Source organism: Trichogramma pretiosum, unplaced genomic scaffold (assembly GCF_000599845.2).
Source record: "Trichogramma pretiosum strain Unisexual culture from Peru unplaced genomic scaffold, Tpre_2.0 scaffold12, whole genome shotgun sequence".
NCBI lineage: Eukaryota > Metazoa > Arthropoda > Insecta > Hymenoptera > Trichogrammatidae > Trichogramma > Trichogramma pretiosum.
Window position 1 is genome coordinate 57,934 of NW_019641690.1, and position 20,765 is coordinate 78,698.

At 33.6% G+C, this 20,765-nt stretch overlaps 5 protein-coding genes and 1 pseudogene across 6 annotated transcripts; 5 read left to right on the forward strand and 1 right to left on the reverse strand.

The window, feature by feature from the left end:
• Positions 1 to 3,346: 3,346 nt before the first annotated feature.
• LOC106657923 (protein CLP1 homolog) lies at positions 3,347 to 6,575 on the reverse strand. Its single transcript, XM_014379638.2, has 4 exons — positions 6,492 to 6,575; positions 6,283 to 6,396; positions 4,638 to 4,972; positions 3,347 to 4,557 (listed from the first exon to the last, which is right to left on the reverse strand). The coding sequence occupies exons 3-4, from the start codon at positions 4,731 to 4,733 to the stop codon at positions 3,397 to 3,399; spliced, it is 1,257 nt and encodes a 418-aa protein (XP_014235124.1). The 5' UTR covers positions 4,734 to 4,972; positions 6,283 to 6,396; positions 6,492 to 6,575; the 3' UTR covers positions 3,347 to 3,396.
• Positions 6,576 to 6,622: 47 nt separating this feature from the next.
• LOC106657847 lies at positions 6,623 to 8,447 on the forward strand (annotated as a pseudogene).
• An 83-nt stretch (positions 8,448 to 8,530) lies between these two features.
• On the forward strand, positions 8,531 to 12,955 carry LOC106657846 (isoleucine--tRNA ligase, mitochondrial). 2 transcript variants are annotated; one of them, XM_014379530.2, is made up of 13 exons: positions 8,531 to 9,124; positions 9,186 to 9,308; positions 9,381 to 9,543; positions 9,611 to 9,815; positions 9,884 to 10,188; positions 10,258 to 10,834; positions 10,907 to 11,045; positions 11,121 to 11,278; positions 11,358 to 11,501; positions 11,579 to 11,798; positions 11,871 to 12,123; positions 12,185 to 12,381; positions 12,468 to 12,955. In XM_014379530.2, exons 1-13 carry the CDS (start codon positions 8,921 to 8,923, stop codon positions 12,681 to 12,683), a joined length of 2,904 nt encoding a protein of 967 aa, XP_014235016.1. In that variant the 5' UTR covers positions 8,531 to 8,920; the 3' UTR covers positions 12,684 to 12,955. The 2 variants fall into 2 exon arrangements, with proteins under 2 accessions (XP_014235016.1, XP_023317568.1); XM_023461800.1 differs by lacking the exons at positions 8,531 to 9,124; positions 9,186 to 9,308 and having other exon boundaries at positions 9,468 to 9,543; positions 9,615 to 9,815; positions 12,468 to 12,954.
• A 253-nt stretch (positions 12,956 to 13,208) lies between these two features.
• On the forward strand, positions 13,209 to 14,413 carry LOC106657817 (SET and MYND domain-containing protein 4-like; the record flags this gene model as incomplete). The annotated part of the gene is made up of 1 exon (XM_014379494.2): positions 13,209 to 14,413. A coding segment is annotated over exon 1 (903 nt), but the record flags the coding sequence as incomplete, so codon positions are not given.
• A 72-nt stretch (positions 14,414 to 14,485) lies between these two features.
• Positions 14,486 to 15,889, forward strand: LOC106657816. The gene is made up of 5 exons (XM_023461834.1): positions 14,486 to 14,510; positions 14,599 to 14,876; positions 14,982 to 15,155; positions 15,227 to 15,585; positions 15,853 to 15,889. The coding sequence occupies exons 2-5, from the start codon at positions 14,847 to 14,849 to the stop codon at positions 15,887 to 15,889; spliced, it is 600 nt and encodes a 199-aa protein (XP_023317602.1). The 5' UTR covers positions 14,486 to 14,510; positions 14,599 to 14,846.
• Positions 15,890 to 16,480: 591 nt separating this feature from the next.
• Positions 16,481 to 18,757, forward strand: LOC106657884 (probable enoyl-CoA hydratase, mitochondrial). Its single transcript, XM_014379581.2, has 5 exons — positions 16,481 to 16,699; positions 17,528 to 17,862; positions 17,980 to 18,304; positions 18,378 to 18,445; positions 18,522 to 18,757. Exons 1-5 carry the CDS (start codon positions 16,615 to 16,617, stop codon positions 18,585 to 18,587), a joined length of 879 nt encoding a protein of 292 aa, XP_014235067.1. The 5' UTR covers positions 16,481 to 16,614; the 3' UTR covers positions 18,588 to 18,757.
• The last annotated feature ends 2,008 nt before the right edge of the window (positions 18,758 to 20,765 follow it).

The following is a 20,765-nucleotide window of genomic DNA, read 5'->3' on the forward strand; positions in this document are numbered from 1 at the left end:
GTAATTGGGTATACTGTGTGTCTTTGGTGCTCGATCCTAAAGTTAAATTAATTGGCTTGAACAAAACTCCTTGGGGCGCGAAATGAAAATAGCCAAAGTGTAAAAAAAATTAAAAGAAATGTATTCAAAATACCATGAAAAATTTGGCAGTGCAATTAACGAACCCTGCGTAAAAAAAAGAAAAATTGATGACGGAGGTCTCGATTTTAATATTTTATTTGAAGATCCAAGTATTGCAAACAATTCAACTCAAGAAGTTGATGACTAATTGGGAGCTACCAGACCAGGCGCAAATACGAACATACTTGATTGGTGGAAAAACCACCAACAACAGTATCCAATCTTGTCTTTAATAGCAAGAGATATCTTATGTATTCAAGCTGTATACTTCGGTCCCCGTGGAAAGACTGTTTTCAGAGGCAAGCCTAATTGTGGTTAATAACAAGAGAACTTCGCTCAAAGACGACAGTATACGCGAACTCATCTGTATATCAATCGATGGATGAAGAGCTCTGTGAAGTGAGAAATCTGTGAGGTTTAATTTAAGATTTTTATTGTAAGAACTTTAGTTGTAAAATTTTACCTCAGTTATACGTTTTTTTCATTAACTTTTTAAAATTAATAAAATTTTGTTAATAGAAATTATTTTTATTGAAATATGGAAATTCCTCGATTATCGATATCGTCGATATCGATACGATATTTTAATGATGGAATATTGACGATATCGATACCAATACGATATACATCGTTTTTATTCGATACGATAATCGATAATAGGTCAATATCGATATCATCTCGTATCGTGAAGCAATTGTGCCGTTCAACGTAGAGGCTTTTCGTCGCCTCGAAGGAGCCGTGCGTCGCTCAACTTCGCTATTTTCGGTAAGCAGTGCGTCGCTCAGCTTAGAAGCTTGTTTTCATTGATGCGCCGGGCTGCTCCGAAAGCGAAGCTGAGCATCGCCCGTCCAAGCGTTTGTCGTACTTCTCGGGTGCTCGGGCAGATAGCGTTGCTGCGTGGAGGCCAGCTTATTACAGCACCTTCCCCGAGAAAAAGGTGTGATCCAGTGATCGCACCCTTTTCATTCCTTTTATGTTCCCCTCTTCAATTTTATTCCATATGTTAATAGGTTTTCTATTTTATTATTTATTATTATTTTTTTTCATATCTATTAATTATTAACTTTTCATGACATTGGGGTAGGGAATCAATATTCATAACATTTATAAAAATGGGGTACTTCACGTCAATTCTCCAGCGGTGCGCGCGAGCGGCCTTATTAAGCCAAATTGCTCAATTTCTAACTCGTCAGAAAAGCATCTAAATGCACCTAGAAAAAATAAGAGCCACATGATTTTGATTGGAACTTACCTCAGCTTTCCGATGGTGAGGTCAGATTTCCAAAAATTTTCCATTTTCCTCGAGAAAATTGCCGGAAAACCTTCAAAGTCAAATATCTCAAAAAGGGCATTTTTAAGATTTTTCTAAGTAGTCACAATCAAAAGCTGAGGAAATTTCCTATCGATATGCAAGTTTTCAAAGAGTGGTATTGATTATTACTTAGTGAAATACAGCGATGAACGTGTAAAAACGCGACTTTTCGGCCCGCGCGGCAGCTGATTCGGTGCTCAGTACCCCGCGCAGCGCCAAATCTCATCGTGTTTAATCCGGGTTTAATCCGGGTTGAATACGAGTTAAAACCCGGGATTAAAACCTATGGATAATCAAGCTTTAACCCGATGGAATACTGGTTGATACCCAGATTAAAAAAATCATATAAAATTGGTTAAAACCCGGTTATAAAGCCGGTGAAAATCCGATGGAATACCGGTGGTAAAACTAAATTAAAACTAAGATTTAATCTAATTAAAAACCTGGTTTGACACTAACGCTCAGGATTAAACCTGGTATTAATCGGTTCGAAACCGAGGTGCAAATCAGTTGGCAGGTTATTACCAAACTCGAATGCGTTCTAAAAAAAAAATTTTAAATGAGTGCGCGTGGGAGAACACCAGGGACAATGCTGATCTTCAAGCCTACGAGCACGTCGGGGACAATTAAAAAAAGAAATTTAAATAAGCATCTTGCAATAACCATATTACTCGGCTTTATAATTGTATCATAGCTCCAGCTATGCCAGTGATACCCCATATAACATGGCTATATACTGTAGACGCACACTGTGAATGTCAGCTAGCTATTGAACAAAAAATAAATTATCCGGCTAACTATTATAATTGACGCTCTGCGTCTATTTGTTTATAACTGAAAAAATACCGAATTATCATGGCATTGTTTATCGTATATTTTTTGATTCTCCGTCTAAAACTTTTTGCTACGGATAAGTACAAGTCTTAAACTTTCTTTTGCGCTTCGAACGGACTCGCTATTGTAATTAACAATCGAGACGCAGCCTCGTTCGAGGGAGAGTTTTAATAAACAAATGACTGTTTCTCGGGAACTATACGTCCGGTCTTAACTTTTAAAAGTTCGTTGTTTTTGTCGTTAAAAGACCTACATTTTGATGTATTGTAAGTGCCGATTGAACTGAAATTGTTTATAATAAATTCAATTGAAAAAATGGCCATTTCAGAGGGTTTTTTCGCATTTGTCTCGGTAAATAATTAACGTAATTGATCATGGTTCGGCTCAAATTAAAGGTCTAATTAATCGCTACAACTTTAGTTTGAATTTTTTTTTCGATTGCTTTCCATGGAAAAGCTAAAAAGGTGAAAATGTGATTTTACCACCCTTCTAACCTTCCCCTTACCCTAACGGCAACTCAAAAAGTCACGCAGCTAAGGTTACTTGTCCTCATCAAGATCAACATATCCCATATGGTCCGATCCTGTCACTATTTTTCATCAGAAAATTTTTAATTTGACTGGACCATTACAATATTGGCCTAATCGATGGAGACAAACACATTTTTTACTTTTATGCTATTTTCGATTTTTAATAAGGAGAAAGGTTACAAATATGATTTTTGGCAACAAATCTGAATTCCTCATCAAATTTTACATAAAAAATCATGTTTCAACAATTTTTTCATATCTACCCTCAGAAAGTAGAAAACAATTTGAAAAATGAAAATTCAGCTTTGAGCTCTACGAGGAACATCTATGAGGGATGAGGATTTTCATTTTTCTGCAACCCGAATACAACACTAAATACTAACTGATATAAGATTTAGAACTGTTATAAGATTTATATACTGCTTATGAAAGTTGTATCAGAATAAAATTCTGCTGGATTTCAAGTTACCTTTTCACCTGAAAATCTAGCAATTTATTTTTAACAAGAAGAAAAAGAAAAAAAATAGAGCTTTGAGTTTTTATTATGAAAATAATTTTAATGACAAAAATATATTTACAGTGGTTCATTCAATAAAAAGTTTAGTGAGTATCCATAAATTGTAAATCACTTAAAATTAAATGATTGTGCATCAGAGGTCCAGGTTGCGGACTTAATAATGTAAGACATTGCCTGTCTACATCAACATTTGTAACAACAACAAATCCCGCTAAGTTAGTTTCAAAAATTGTCTCAGCTGATTGAGCAAATGTTACACACAGTACATGATGCAATATACTTAATGAGGGAGTTATATTAACAATTTTTGTAGAATTATCTTCTACTTTCATTCCAACTGGCATACATGATGACGGTAACAATGGTGCACCAATTTTGAAAATATTTACATCACTCCATTTTACTTCAAAACTATGAGGATAAAGTGGTATCCTTCCACCATAGAAATATTCTTTTATAAATATTTCACGTATTTCATCTCTTTGTAATTGACTTTTTGCAACTACACCACCACTTTTTGGTATAAGTATCGCCTTTAGTGATTCTGGCTTAATTTTTACAAGTTCGTTATAAAGTCTCTCTTGATCCAGCACTAACACTGCATCTACTTTAAATGATTCAATGGCGTGAAGTATTAGTTTTTCACTTTCACCTTTGACCCAAGCAGGTGTGTTTATGATTGTTCCAGAAATTTTGGTTTTTTTATTATCTGTTAACTTAGAGTGTTTGGCTAATTCTGTAACAGCTATATTGTAATGGTCAATATTATCATTTGGAGATAGTTTACCAAAATGATAAGTTAAAGGAGATTGTACATGAAAACCTTCAGCAGGATTCAATTGCCTTTCAACTCTTATAGCTCCAATACACCCAGGCATGCATATTTGGGCTCGTGTAACATCCAGATCAATATAAGTGGGTCTACGATGCATTCTTGCAGCATAATTTAATAAAATTTTACACAAAGTTGTCTTTCCTACATCGCGTGGACCAACAATCATTACAACAGGCCCTGGCAAATCATCATCATCAGCTTTCTTTCTCAATTCTTCTAGGGCTTGGTGACAATTACTATAAATGGACATTGGGGTTTCTTTAGCTATATATGCTACTTCCGTTCTTCCAGTTAATTGAAGTGTGCAACCATGCCAAGTGAATACAGCCACTTTAGAACCATTAGAAAATTTGTACTTCTTCTGTTTAACTAACTCGGTGCCGAACACCTCAGCTAATCCACTTTTCAACTGCAAATAAATAATTGTGGTTACAAGCTAAACAATTAACAAGTAGGTAAACTAAAGTTTTATGGTGAATTATTACTAACCTCCAATTCAACTTTTTGTCCTTTACTTTCAACTTCAAAACGAAGTTCACACTCTTTTTCTAAAATGAACTCTTGAGTATGTTCTTCTTCCACCATATTGATTATTGATTATGAACCAAAAGCGAATAGCAAGTTGATATCACGTAAATATAACTAGACAGCTAATGTCAATGCACGTGTGCTAGCGAAACAACTACACTTCTTGCGTGAAATAACACGACTGACATTACGTCTACTGAGCACGTGCAACTTGCGAGAGTAGCAAGTTGCTGTCAGTGTATAAAAAGTGCGAACTGCGAACTGAACTGCGGAACATGAATTTGGTCTGATCGAGCCTGAAACGAAGAGCAACATTAAGGTAGTTCACAATATCATCAAATGACAAACTTCCCCCGCAAAATTAAAATTATGTAAAGAGCAATTAAAAATAAAGTTTACTATTATATTTTCTAATAACAAAGTCATAATACAAACCCTCATAGTTCATGAACTTTAGTGTTATTTTGTGAACACAACAGCTAAAAGTTCATACAGAGAATAGTAACAAATGCTTCAGAGTTAGCTTTAGTTATGTACATACGTTATTACAATAGTAAAACCAATTATTGAATATTGTTTATTAATAGATAGGACAAGTTTTGAATTTACCACATAATAAAAATAAAACTTACTGTAAAAAATGTATGAAAGGGTAAAGTCCAATAACTGATATGCTTCAAAAACATAGTGATTCGTGCTTTGATAAAATACATACATACAATTTATTAATCAATTATTAATCTATTAAAATTTATTAATAGGCGGCGAATGTGAAATGCGATTGTGAAAGACCTTAATGTTGCGCACAAGGCATCGCGCTGTTCCAAATTCAAATCCCTCCTCTAATAGGCTGTTTTCACAGTCGTCAGTGACGGTCAAAAATCGACCAGCTGATTTGACTGGAGGCCAAAGAAAGCGACCGCCCGTATACTTTACATGTTTAAGTTGGTTGGTAAAAGTACTTATAATTAGTTTAACGCTCAGTAAAAAAATAAACAAAAAATATCTGAAGAAAGCGGAAATCCTTGTGTATCGAAATATCGAAGCGGTTTTTAGTTAAAGTCTTTAGATTTTAAATAAAAAAATATTGAAATTTCGGCTTTTTTGTCTGTGATATTGTCAATAAACTCTAATAAAATAGTTATTAAAAGTGGTCTTTTGGGTTGCAATATAAACTCTCAAGCGGTGAAGTTTTTATTCTTTCAAATTACCAAAGAAAAACTCAGAAACAATCGTAATTAAGAATATTATCTTTCCACCAACAGCAGACTTGGGTTGGAAGACGATTGCGAGATTATTTCCATAATTTTTCGAAATTACGATTTTTTTTTAGTTTTTCATTGGTAATTTGAAAGAATAAAAACTTCCCCGCTTGAGAGTTTATATTGCAACCCAAAAAACCACTTTTAATAACTATTTTATTAGAGTTTATTGACAATATCACAGACAAAAAAGCCGAAATTTCAAAATTTTTTTATTTACAATCTAAAGACTTTAACTAAAAACCGCTTCGATATTTCGATACACAAGGATTTCCGCTTTCTCCAGATATTTTTTGTTTATTTTTTTACTGAGCGTTAAACTAATTATAAGTACTGTTACCAACCAACTTTAACATGTAAAGTATACGGGCGGTCGCTTTGTTTGGCCTCCAGTCAAATCAGCTGCTTTCCTTCTGATATTTCACAGCATCCTAGCTTGCCTCTCTGCTATTAGAAACCTAATGTGAACACGTGGTAAAGATAAAGTTATCAATACAAGTACATGCAGGCGAGATGACCTCACGCTGCCCGTTCATCATAATACTGTACTTACCCCCACAACAATAGCGCTCACACTTCTTATATATGTTCAACTTATGCCGCGCCGTCAGCCGGCAAGTCAGTAAGCAACGCGGGCAAGCCTCATACAATACACGCCTCGAGGTACGATTCAGTACTCAGTAAGCGCTTGGCAGTCACTGTGTAGACATCACTGCTTCACGATCGAGCCTTGCTGAGAACGTTCCTCCATTTTTAAATTTGTTTACTTCAGTTAATACCGAGCTGGCTCCGACAGTATTTTTGCCTCTTCAAGTCAGTCTTCTGAGTAAGTAATGATTATATTGTGTTGTTTTGACGTATTTTTTTGTTGAATGAATTGCAAAACCATTCGTGTATTCGTCATTTACTTCGTGACCAACTATTTCATACTTAACCTTAAAAGTTGTGTGAAATACAATTTTTATACATTTTACCTGGCTGAAAAACATTGTTAAAATGAAATTTTATATCACTGAGAAAATAACTTTAATTTTTACTTCATTAAAGTAATTAATGAATTACTTCCGTACCGGCCCTAGGTGAAATGTATTTTTATTCAAGATTCGAATTTATTCAAGCTGAAATTTGAGCTAGTTTGTTATCATGAAATTTTCAAACAAAGTATCCGACTAACTTGAGCATGCTGTAAATAAAATAAAGTAAACACGTGGCTTTAAGTGAGGCTTTCAAAGGTCATGGTAAATGATAACGCAAGTTATTGGTTATGTTGTTTGTTTCAATTTGTAAAACACAAGTAAAATCTCAGAGATTGCTGTGATTACAATCAGAGTAGTGAATGTAGTGTCCAATTTTTTACATGTAATATGAAATGACTTCACCATTACTAATGATAGTAATTTATTTACAGGATATCTACAACAATAATAATAATAATTACTTGAAATGGCCAGTGACAAGATGGATATGAGTCTTGATGATATCATTAAACAAAACAAAGGCAGTCGTGGTAACGGGAATCGTAGAGGTCCCAGTAACAAAGGGGGTGCTAAGCGTTTTGGCGGAGGAGCTAATCGCGATCAACGTAACCGTCCTCAAGGTGGAATTACACGCCGTCAAGTAAATAATACGACTCACAGTAAACGAGAAGCTTTCCTTGGCAACACAAGCAGGGGCAGCTTGAAAACAACTCCAAAAGAGTCCACAAAATTAATAGTATCTAATCTTGATTTTGGTGTGACTGATTCAGATATTTTGGAATTATTTAGTGAATTTGGACCTTTAAAACATGCTGGCGTTCATTACGATAGGTCAGGAAGGTCACTTGGCACTGCAGATTTGATTTTTGAACGCAGAGGAGATGCTTTAAAAGCAATGAAACAATATAATGGAGTACCACTTGATGGTAGATCAATGAAAATTATGCTAGCTACAAGTGAAATTCCAAGTAGTAGACCATCGATTCAACAATCACGATTAGGTGGAGGAGGGATTCGCAAGCTAGGAGATAAACCCAACCAAAGACGCAGTAATGCATCAGGAGGAAAGCCACGCAATAAACCTGACAGTAGTCGGGGTAAAAAAATTACAGTCACAGCAGAAGAACTGGATGCACAACTTGATGAATACATTAAAAGTCATGACACATCATTAACCGCTACCACCAATGGAGCTTAAATGTTTTACTAATTGATAATTATTAGACCGTTTCATTAGTTTTGTAGTATAGGGTATTTTCATTAATAAGCTTATATTTTATAGATTAGTATAAAAACCTACCTATTATAGCTTTTTTTTAAACTATGTCATTTTATGCTTGAAGATTGCTTAAAAAGATTAATGCAATATTATCACTTATGTCATTATGTTTTTGTATAAAAAAATTATGAATGGAATTTTGCTGGTACGTTCATAAAAACATAGTAGTAGTTGATTTCACATCTAACAATTTCCATCTGTAACTATATTAAAAAAAATTACATTTTATAATAAAAAATTATATTATGAAAAATTCTTGACATTTATTAAATTATAAAGAAAGCATGATCCAAATTTTTGTTGAGCCCACCTTTTAGAATGATGTAAATTATTTTGTCTTTAAATCCATACTTTTTTCAATTTATCGTTAATGATGTGAACACATCTAATTCTTTTTAACTTGAACAAATCATACAAATAGAAAAATATTACTCTCACACATTTACAAATTTTTGTCAACGTTCTAATTGTCGCGCCCATCATGATGACGGCGCCTTTGCGCAGCTGCACACTTTGAACTAACCAAAAATATATTGACTTTGAAAAACTCACATCTTTGTACATCACCGGTCAATGGTCTTAAAATAAGTTTAATTTTTATCAGAGTCGCGTAAATATAAAAATGGGGAAAATTAATATTATTTGACATAATGAAGAGTGGTCTGTTCATTAAATGGATGACGTAACAATATTAATTCCCCAAAAGCAAAATAATACGATCTCATTATGACGAAATCTTTAAAAAGATTTATTAATATAGGTAACATCCTATATTACAGGCAATCGCAAATGCAATGTCGAGTTTTTTCGTCTCAAAAAGAAAAATTTGTTGAAAAGCGATACAGTGACACTGTAATTTTGCCAAAGACTAACTTTCAAGCTAAAATACATGGCAAAAAAAGAATCGAAATGGATCAGTACATAAAAGATGTAAGAACAAAAAGGATTTTATTGATTAATAGGCAATTCATTCTCTTTTTTTTTCTTGTAGAAATGTGGATTTTCTGAACTATACAATTGGCAAAGAGCAAATTTGAAAGGTCCTGATTTTGTATTACACGATGGTCCTCCTTATGCTAATGGTGATCCTCACATGGGTCACACAATCAACAAAGTAGTTATAAAATAAGCTTTAAAAAAACCAAGAATTATGATTAAATTAATGGATGGTAAAATTACATTTCAGATTCTCAAAGATATTACAATCAGGAGCAAAGTTATCAAAGGTCAAAGAGTTCATTATATCCCTGGATGGGATTGTCATGGGCTACCTATTGAATTAAAAGCTTTGAGTAGTACTAAAAAAAATAATTATTCAGATCTATCCCCACTTCAGATAAGAGCTCAAGGTTTTGCACAATCATTTATTTAAACTTTGCTTTAAGCTAATTGTTTATAGTAATTTTACTTTATTAGCTAGAAAATTTGCCGAAGAAGCTATTTGTAAGCAGCGTCAAATATTTGCATCATGGGGCATTATGGCTGATTGGAAAGATACTGGTTGCTATTTTACTTACAACCCTGACTATGTTAAAAATCAATTTCGTCAGTTTTACAATTTATATCAGAAAAATCTAGTTTATAGAGATTTTAAGCCTGTTTATGTATCTCCATCCACAAGGTAAATATTTTATGACTGTGAATATAAAAATCTTAGAAAGTTTATTTAATTGTATTAAATCATTTTAGAACAGCTCTTGCTGAATCTGAATTAGAATATAAAGATGATCATCAAAGTTTATGTGCAACTGTTAGATTACTTTTAGTTGATTTGCCAGAAAAACTTGCTTCATTTGGAGATAAACCTATCTATGCACTTACATGGACAACTACTCCATGGACATTAGTTGCCAATCAAGCTTTGTCTTATTGTTCAAATGCCAAGTATTGTTTAGCAAAAGATTATAGCTCTAATTTATACATATTGGCAAGTGACTTAATTACATCAAACCAGGAAAAAATTGGTCCATTAAGTGTTTTAAAAACATTTATGGGTAACTTGATTTTATTTCTCAAGTTTTATCACGAATTTAGGACAATTTATAAGCTATTTTATGTAATAGGTTACGAACTTTTTGGAACAACATATGCACATCCAATCACAGGTGAAGTCTTACCTTTCTTAGCTGGGAATCATGTTAATACTGAACAAGGCACAGGTCTAGTTCACACTGCTCCTGCTCATGGTCAAGAAGACTTCCTTGTTGCGCTAGAAAATAAAATAGCCATCAAATCTTTTGTCAACGAAGATGGTAAATATAATGCTCAAGCTGGACCTGACTTTGAAGGTATAAGTGTATTAGAGCAAGGTACCAATGCAGTAATAGCTAAGATTGGTCAAGATATTTTAAATACAGAAACTATTACTCATAGTTACCCTTATGACTGGAGAACAAAAAAACCTGTTATTGTTCTTGCTAGCTATCAATGGTTTATTGACACTAATTCAATAAAAGATAAAGCCATTGAATGTGTTCAAAAAATTAATATTTATCCTGAACAAAATAGGGTTTCTTGGAAAAATGCTCTAGTTTCGCAGTTGCAAAAGCGACCTTACTGGTGCATTTCCAGACAAAGAGTTTGGGGTACGCCAATACCAGTTTTATTTTATAAAGGAACCAACAAAGTTTTCATTTCAGGGTATACATTATTATAGTAATATGTGCATACATTTTTTGTCAATTGTGTTGTCATTCATAATCTTTATTGTAGCAAATGGATTGATCGCTTGGAAAAATTAGTAAATAAATACGGTAATGAATTTTGGTGGGAATTACCAATAGAGAAACTTTTAGGTCAAAAACTTATTGCAGAATTAAATGTGGAGCCTTCTTCTTTGGAAAAAGGAAATGTACATATATTTTTGTCTTTTTGAGATAATATGTTAAAACCCTAATGAGAATTGTTATCTATTCATTTTTTTTAGGATATTTTAGATATTTGGTTTGATAGTGGTGTGTCTTGGTCTACTGTTTTAACAAATAAAAAAGCAAATCTTTATATGGAAGGAATGGATCAATTTAATGGTTGGTTTCAGTCGTCTCTCCTTACATCTGTTGCATTACAAGAATGTTCACCTTACGAGTAGGTGAAATTTTATCTGAGTTACTTTGTCAAAAATATTTTCAACAAACTACATTTTAACATGTTCAAAAATTTTTAGTGATTTATTTGTTCATGGATTTGCTGTAGATGATAAAAATAACAAAATGTCTAAATCAATTGGAAATGTCATAAACCCAGAACTCATTACTAAAGGTGGAAAAGATATTAATAAAAATCCAGTTTATGGCATTGATGTCTTGAGGTTACTTACATTAAAAATTATTTAAGATTTATTTTATAATTTTGAATCATAGTTTTAATCATAGTAACCTTTTAAAGGTGGTGGGTAGCAAGTCATGGAACTCAACATACTTTGATACCAATGAAAAATACTCTGCTTCAAGGGAGCGCTGATACCATCCATAAATTTCGTTTGGTTTTTAAATTTCTTTTAGGTGCCTTGCAATCTAACTATGAAATAAAAAATTCAATGGTAGAGCCTCAGTATAAATACCTAGATAAATACATGCTGTATCAGCTTTATCATTATCACCATAATGTAAGCTTACTTATTTTCTATGATTGGTGGGAGCAATAATTGAAAAATAATAATTAGAAAAATATTTTTTAGATACAATCAATGTATGAAAAATATCAATATCACAATGTCAGCCGCACTATTGTAAATTTTATTACAAATGATGTTTCTGCAATTTACTGTCATCTTATAAAAGATAGAATTTACTGTGAAAAATCAGATTCTCCCTATAGATTGGGAGCTTTAGATGTTATTGCAATTGCTTTAGCAATAACTGTCAGATCGATAGCACCTATTCTTCCACATCTTGCTGAAGAAATTTGGCTTCATCACCCAGAAAATCTAAGTATGTAATATAGATTAACTTTATTTGAAAAAATTTTTTAAAAATAATTATTTACTTTTAGCATCAGTGCCACTTTTTCATGTAAAACAAAATATTATGGAAAGCTGGAATAACTCAGAAGCCAAAATTATTGTTGCCAGAGCATTAGACTTGAAGAATGAAATCAACAAAATAATATCGTTTGATAAACACATGAATAATCCATGGTTACTAAAGGCTACTGTAGAAGTAAATTCAGAGGATTATAAATTATTATCTGTATGTATAGAAAAATATATTCTTATTTTGCACAACATTAAATTCATTCATTGACTAAAAAATCAAAAATATTTTAATTATTCTAGATGCTGCAAAACTCAGAAACATCATGTGTATCTGAATTATGTGATATCTGTCAACTTTCTTCAATTACTCTCCTGAAAAACAATTCAATCAAAAGTATGAACGTAACTTTGAATAAAATAGAAAACCAACATCTATGTAAAAGATGTAGACGTTATCCTGAATCAGGAAATGAAGAAATATGTAATCGTTGTTCAGAAATTTTGTGCAGCATATAACTAACTATGACATGATACTAATATTAAGAAAAAAAATTTTTGTGAAAAAAATAGGCTTTTGACACGTAGTAATCAAACGATGTTAGGTAATTTTCATTTATTAGTACTGATGAATTTATTTTTTAATAATTATGATTGCTGAAAATAATTTCAAAAGTGAATTGAAAGCAAAATTAATTCTTTGGTTTGACATTTTACCACCTTTTTTCCACCTTTATCATGTAATTAAAGATACTACTGTACATATTGTAATAAAATGATCATTCTTTAATTTTAATTGAAAAATATTATCTTCTCAATTTTATTTTTTATTCAAAATATTACGAATGATGACGGAACTTCAATTCAAATTAACATGCAGTTTATAAACGGCCCTTTGGTAACAATGAGTTGAGGTCTAAGGAGTTAGGAGAGTCTCTTTTCTAGGTGTCAGTGTGTCCAACATAACTTTAGCCTTTTTTTTTTGTCTTGACTTCGCTTATGAGTTCCAACTTACGAGATCGCATATTGCAACGTGCGAACAGATTTTTATCTCGGAAGGTCGAACTTATTCAACAACGGATTTTCCAATTCTTTCGAGAACACAAGAAACGATTGAAATCATACATTTTTAATTATCGCCTGAAAATTCTGGTTCAATCATTATTTATCCAATGGATGCAAACTTCAGTATGCTAGCTTGATGCAAATATGTCTACCACTTGTGCATTTGATCGTGTATTCAAATCATAATTGGAAAAGTTAAGTATATAGTTATAGACACTTACGCATATGAATTTTAGTTTGAAGTTGGAATTAATAAAAATACAAACAACAGAAAGATTGTCATGGATGTTGAACGCAAAGAGATTATAGGCTTTCTGTCTGATCCGAAGAGCAAGGCTTACGTTACTTATTTAAATATTAGAGAAAGCCTGAAAAGTGCGGAAGAATCTCGTATAATTCGAAATGAAGGAAATGTAATTTTCAAGAAGAAAAAACACAGTGCTGAAGATCATATGAATATTCTATACTTGTATAATGAAAGCATAGCTTGTGCTCCTAAAGAATCAGAAGAATTAATGTTAGCTTATAATAATCGATCGGTTTTTTTGCTTCATTTACATAAATACAAAGAGTGCATTGATGATATTGATAAAGTTTTAGAATTAACTAAATTGAACATCAAAAGGATTAAATTATATTGCAGGAAAGTTGAATGTTTAACTGCTCTGGGCTCTCCTGCAAACAAAGATGTCTTCAATCAAGTTATTCAAATCTTTAATGAAGCAAAATTATCTATTGACGAGCAAACTTGTGCCTCAGAAATAATAAAAAGAACAAAATCAATTTTAATAGCTAACAAATTATTTGTTCCAAGTAATAGAAAGTTTTTAAAAGAAAAAGAAGAATTTGATAACATAATTAAAAATAAAGAAAGTACCGGTCCTTTTGATAGCCTTGAAATAAAAATGACAAAGGAAATGGGCAGAGGCTTATATGCAACTCGTGATATTGAAGTAGGTGAATTAGTATTGGTAGAAAGTGTTTTTGTTATTCCGAATGTTATGTATCCATTTGCTTACTGCTACCATTGTTTACGGGTTGCATGGAATGGAATACCTTGTGAAACATGTAAACAGTGTATATTTTGTTCTACATTATGTAAAGATTCAGCTAAAAAAGAATACCATGATATTGAATGTTCGTTCACAGCCTACATTGTTCAGCATCAACAGAATTTTTCAGAAAGCATTTTTTTTTGCTTAAAAATAATTATATTATTGTTCAAAAAATATAAAACAGTTGATAAAATTCAATCTGAATTGAAAAAAATTGATAGTCAAGGTAATGAAATTTGCCTGTAATATATTTGTGAACGATATTAACACTATTGGATGTTTAACACTATTTACTCAAAATTATTTTTTTCCAGATGGTAAATTTGGCGATTATTCCAATGAAAGCAAATTTGTTCAAGATTCATTGATAAAAGTATTCAGTTTAACTTATAAAATACCAGATAATATAAATGAAACTTTGATTAGATGTGCTGGTCAAACTTTACTTGCTATTGCTAAATTTACTGATCTATTTAAAAAGAAATTAATAAATGATGATTCTTTTAATCATTTGTTGAATAATGATGATTTTATTTTTATCGGGTGCATAATATTAAGATTAATGAAGATTGAAATAACAAATTCATTTGAAGTAAGAATGTTTCTCTTTACGAACAACTTTTCACCTAAAAAAATTTGAGTAAAAAAAGATGAAAAAATGATTTGAGTAGTTTGTAGCATTAAATTACTTTTACAGATGGATCATCCAACATCCTTGCCACTTAGTATTTCGAATAAGAGAAGAGGGATTTTTGTGGGATTAATCAGTTCTCTTGCTAATCATAGCTGTGTAGCAAATATTGGTAAATGCCATACAGATGATATGAAAATCATATATTATACTTTGGAACCAATACCTAAAGGAATGCAGGTAAAAAAAAGTCATAGCTGAAAAATCCTCACACAAAATGTTTTTAATATCTCAATTTTAATTTAATACAGATATTTATATCATACAAGCCTCTTTTTTATTACGTTTCAACTGTGGATAGGATAAAAAGCCAAACTTTTTTCCATTGCGAATGTCCAGCCTGTAAAAATAACTGGCCTCCTCTTCTAAATTTACCATTTTCAGAAAGTATGAACTATGTTTACAGAAAATCAATTCACTCATCTGCAAAATTGTTGGATGAAACAAAGATGACATTAGAAATGATCTCATGCGTACAAAAATGGATGAGTGATGAGAAATGCGATAGGGACACTCTATCATCATTAAAAAAATTAATTCATAAAGCTGTTGAAAAATTACCACAACCTAATTATGCCAGGTGCACCTTAACTGATTATTTTTCAAAAATGTGTGAAAAATTGTTTGGCTTTGAAATAGTTTTTAAAGATTGTTAAGTTTCTTTTGAATGATTCACTATTTTCTTGATAAATGATAAAATTTTTTTTATAATTTCATAAATAATTAGTAAAACTGAAATTATTGTCATGCCAACACATTCCTCAAATTTTTTTATACTTCAAAGTATTGTTCTATAAATTTTTGTTTACATTTTTGTAAGATTGAATTGAATTATTATGTAATTTTTTACCATACAATTGACAATTGATACCTGTAGGATATTAAGGTCCAATAAGGTTTTGTCAGAAGTATAATTTAAATTTTCTCTTGGATTGAGACATTTATCCAAAATTTAGAAACCTTAGAAAATTGTTTTAAAAACTGGAAAGATATTTCAAATTTTTTTGTTTTATAAAAATTATCTTTGAAAGTTTGTATTATTTATTTCTTTCAACATATGTTGTATAAATGAATACAATAAAATATCTAAAATAAAGTTCGAAATTAGTATTTGTATTTCAAAGATGAGATGAAAAAATAAAATTTGTTTTGTACATAAACAAAAAAAAGTTAGTGTGCAAATTTGGAGTCACACTCCTGTTGTTATAAATAATCCCTAAATTTATAATTATTTAATAAAAATCAATTCTAACGAACAATTTAAAATTTTTCTGTATTGATTTTCATATCTGGTTTGTTGAAAATTGTTATTGTGTTAAGATCAATGAAAAGTTCATTATAAGTACAAACTACTTTTATCCAATAATTTTAATATGTAAGGAAATACGGTATTTCCCTTTTGATAGCTTTGATTGATCAACGCAAATTTCGATTCCACACAATCATTATAATGCGGACCTAAACGTCGCTTTCTACATGCTGTACCGTGCAGACTATATTACGTGACGGCCATGAATTCACAAACAAATTAGAATCTTATCTTATACTCGCAGTGACGAGCAGCCGGTCTTTCGATTCACTTTATTCTCAATATTCACTGACGAACTTGAGCTTATTTTTACTCGAAATTAAGATAAAAATGGTGAATTTTGCTGTAACTCGTGCAGTTTCAGGTCGTTTTACGAACTTGCTGAGGTGCAATGAACTGCCTAAATTCTATTCCAGTAAGTTGATCCTTCAAAACATATTTTTATATTTTAAAGTCTGCAGTTGACGCATGATTTTAATGTACTTGAGTTCGATAATTTACTTCTCATCAATACGCTACAGAATATGTATGATTTTTTTTCTAAAGGTGCTTACTAATGCTGAATAATTTGACTGTTACTTTTAAATAAGTGCATTTATTTCGTGTAAGTTTGTTGATTGTCAGTTGTTGGCATCATTATTGCACTTGTTTTTCATAATACACTAGCTAAGACGTGTTAAAAAATTCGAAGAATTTTTCGATTTCGAAAAAATCGCTAGTTATTTTCTCCATTTATGACTTTTTGATAGGTACGTTTTACTTTCCATTTAATTTGTAGGTTACAAATGTAGCATAGAAATGGCAATGCCGAAAATCAATTTAATATTTTATTATGCGCATAAAAATAATAATACGCGCAGCCTTTGATCGTTATACAATTTTCATGTGCGCAATGTAAAATTGTAATTATCATGTTGTTAAAAACCATAAGCAATAATTTTATTACGAGGTTCGGTTTTTGTAAAGACATTGTGCGGTGAGAAATCGAAGAAACGATTAGTTTAACATCACAAGTCCAAGGCTTGTTCGCGTAAATTTGTGCAAGAAACGTTCCCGGGAGATTTCATCGGTTCAACAAGCTGTTTACACATTATTTGCTCCGTGCGGTAGAAATACGTATCGGTTGCGCTTATCGAGCAAGCCGCGTTATCGCCCATCGAGTCGTTGCGAAAGCCAAGGAAAGCAACGCAAAAGTCTTTTTTCATTGAATTCAGAAATGTTCTTTTATGTGTTCGATGCGCAGGCGGCGCGACGCCAACGTATGAATTCATCAAGGTCGAAAAAACCGGCGCCAAGAGCAACGTAGCCTTGATCACCTTGAACAGGCCCAAAGCCCTGAATGCCCTCTGCGCCAAGCTCATGCACGAGATGAACGACGCGATCAAAGCCCTGGACCAGGACGGCAGCGTCGGCGCAGTGGTGATAACCGGCAACGAAAAGGCCTTCGCCGCCGGCGCCGATATCAAGGAGATGGCCGGAAATTCGTACTCGGACAACGTCAAGGGCCACTTTCTCGAGCACTGGAACGGCGTCGCGGCCGCTCGCAAGCCAACCATAGCTGCCGTCAACGGCTACGCGGTGTGTGTGTTTTTCTTTTTTTTTTCGTAAAGTCATTTACAAGCGCGAGCTTGTGCCAGCTTATACGTTTGCGTATTATGTCGCACACATATTTATTTGTATTATATACACTTGTAGCTTGGCGGGGGCTGCGAATTGGCAATGATGTGCGACATTATCTACGCGGGGGATAAGGCGAAATTCGGTCAGCCGGAAATAGCGATCGGCACGATACCCGGAGCCGGTGGCACTCAGAGGCTCACTCGCGCCGTTGGCAAGAGCAAAGCCATGGAGATCGTTCTTACCGGCAATCAGTTCACGGCTCAAGAGGCCGAGCGCAGCGGACTCGTCAGCAAAGTCGTGCCGGCCGATCAGCTCGTGCAGGAGGCTGTCAAGCTCGCCGAGAAGATTGCCAGTCACTCGCAGGTTTCCGTCGCCATGGCTAAGGATTCCGTTAACAAAGGTGCTTTTACTTTTCCTCAATTTTCCGTGAATGAGATCGACATTTACTCGCTAACTGGCCATTTTTCTTTCAGCTTACGAAACTACTCTGCAGCAAGGTTTAGACTACGAGAAGAGGCTCTTTTGGGCTACCTTTGCCACCGTGAGTTTCATTCTATTCCATTCATTCTTCATCCTATTAAAAAGCAAAGTTCTAATGATTTTACCTTGTTTGACAGAGCGATCAAAAAGAGGGCATGAAGGCATTCGTAGAGAAGCGACCACCAAATTTCAAAAACGAATGAGCGTTATGAATTAATGACGAATTATTCGTACTCTATTTTTTGACCAATGTCAACGATTTTTTTTACATGAAAAACCATGAAATGTTGTTGTGATGTTTATTTTTATATAAGAATTTGCTACCTCGTTCCACGAATTGTAAATAACAACGAATAAACTCAATTTTACTATACTTGAATTGTTTAATTATGATGAAATACCTCTGAACTTTGCGCCGGACGCTCCAAGCTTACACACGGAATCAACGTTTATACGTAAGGTGTATAGGTATATTTGTATCCTCAAAGATGATCAGATAATCCGGCCTCGCGCGAAGCCGAACGGCTTGGGCTGTGCTAAGAAAAAAGTTTTTTCCGTATCAATGCCTTGCGTAGTAGTACTATGATTTACACAAAACCAAGTTTAGGTTGTCTCGCGTATACTTTTTAAGGAGTTGAAAGTGTGCGAACAAAAGTCGTCGATATACGATGCTACACACAAGCCTTCTTATCGTTTTTCCTACCCTTTTGTCAGCCACGCTATGCAGACAATGCACGTTTATAAGCGCATATTTATTCTTTTACTCTTGCCTTTCTTGAGTCGTGCGCGTTAAGGTTGGGGTGTGATTTACGCTTCGCGCGGAGCAAAGCTGCTGCTTGTAAGCGACTATAGATAAAAAGAATATTAGTAAAACAGCACGCATTGCTCTCGGATGAAAAACAAAGTTTATTCATCCTTACATCGCTGATCCCATCTACGCGATGATAACAAACTTTAAATTAAACCAGAGTTTCAGCAATGATTATTTTTGTTCTCTCCTACTTTTACTTTCACTCTTCTGGTTAATTTAACCATTTGCGCAGGATATGAATGGTTCATAAAGCTTCTTTCGTGCGTGTAATTCTATCTATTCGTTCCCTCTCATTTTGCTCTTTCTCTCTTTTTCTCGTCCCACGAGCAGAATCACATTATAAAAGTTTTCATTAGCGTACGACTTGGGTATCGTGAGATTTCAATGCTTTTATTTTCTCCTGCTGAGGATTAATAACTGTGGAGTTTAGTATGTCTTGGCAAGATTTTATCGAGACGTAAAGTCGTCAAAATGCATCGATTGACGGGACGCGATCGACGATATTGTGACTGGAGTGGGAAAGTTACACGTAAGAAAAAAAATCCTTCGTCGTGGTCGTTTGTCAAAAGATCGCGGCCATGAGCAAATATAAAGGCATCGCTAGTTTGGATTTGCAAATCGTATAACAGATGGCTGACTGTTAGAGCGCCATTCTCGATGCTTGTCATTTTGTATCTTTTTTTGTTGTTGTTTGAAAAAATAGGCACGTCTTACGGTCTGAAATCGAATTTGTGTTACACCCAGACCGACTATGAATTTCTTTTTCTTTTTAATAGCAACATGTCGCGATGTCGTAACCGTGCACAATATAGCCCGGCTGCCACATTGTTGCAAAAGCTCGATCTGTTCCAAGTAACGAGGCTTGCACTCGAAAATATATACGATTTATGTATGTGTGCGAGTCGAGGGAGGCGGGGGTGCATCATCATTATTCAATCGAATCTCAAGGCTCATTATGTTACCCACGGAAGATGACAGCGAATTTCAGTGGCAACGCGATGCACAAACGATAAACTTTCCTTCGTTTATTTCCAGGGCATAGAGAGGGAGGAAGAGAAAATATTTTTTTACCTTCATAAAAGTTTCGCTTTTCCAAACAAGCTGTAAAAAAAAAAAGAAATATGCGCAAGTGGCACTGCAGCCATTCTGGTGAATATATATAATTGAAACGCTCAACGAGCTGAGCGCCAAGTTTCTTTGAAGAAATAAAATAACCCCCGAGTTTATTGTTTATATAGGCAGCTCATGTTTTTCACTCGTTCTTTCTCGTTTTTCGCAAAAAGAGTGGCTCCCTATATGTATATATACGTACATTTCATAGGGCATTACGATGAAAAGTCAGGATGGGAAAATGAAATTAGAATCTTGTTCAGCGCTTTTATGACAATATAATGTATCGGCCGGCTCGAGCTCCGGTGTGCATCTCGAGGCGACCGATGCGCCTCGGGTCGAGTTGGTTCCCACAATTTTTTTGCCTTTTTGCCTTTTTTGCGTCGGCCCAGAAAATTGCATTTTTCTTCCCTTACACGCTGTTGCACGGTCCATCATGTTAAAAGCCGCCTTGAACATA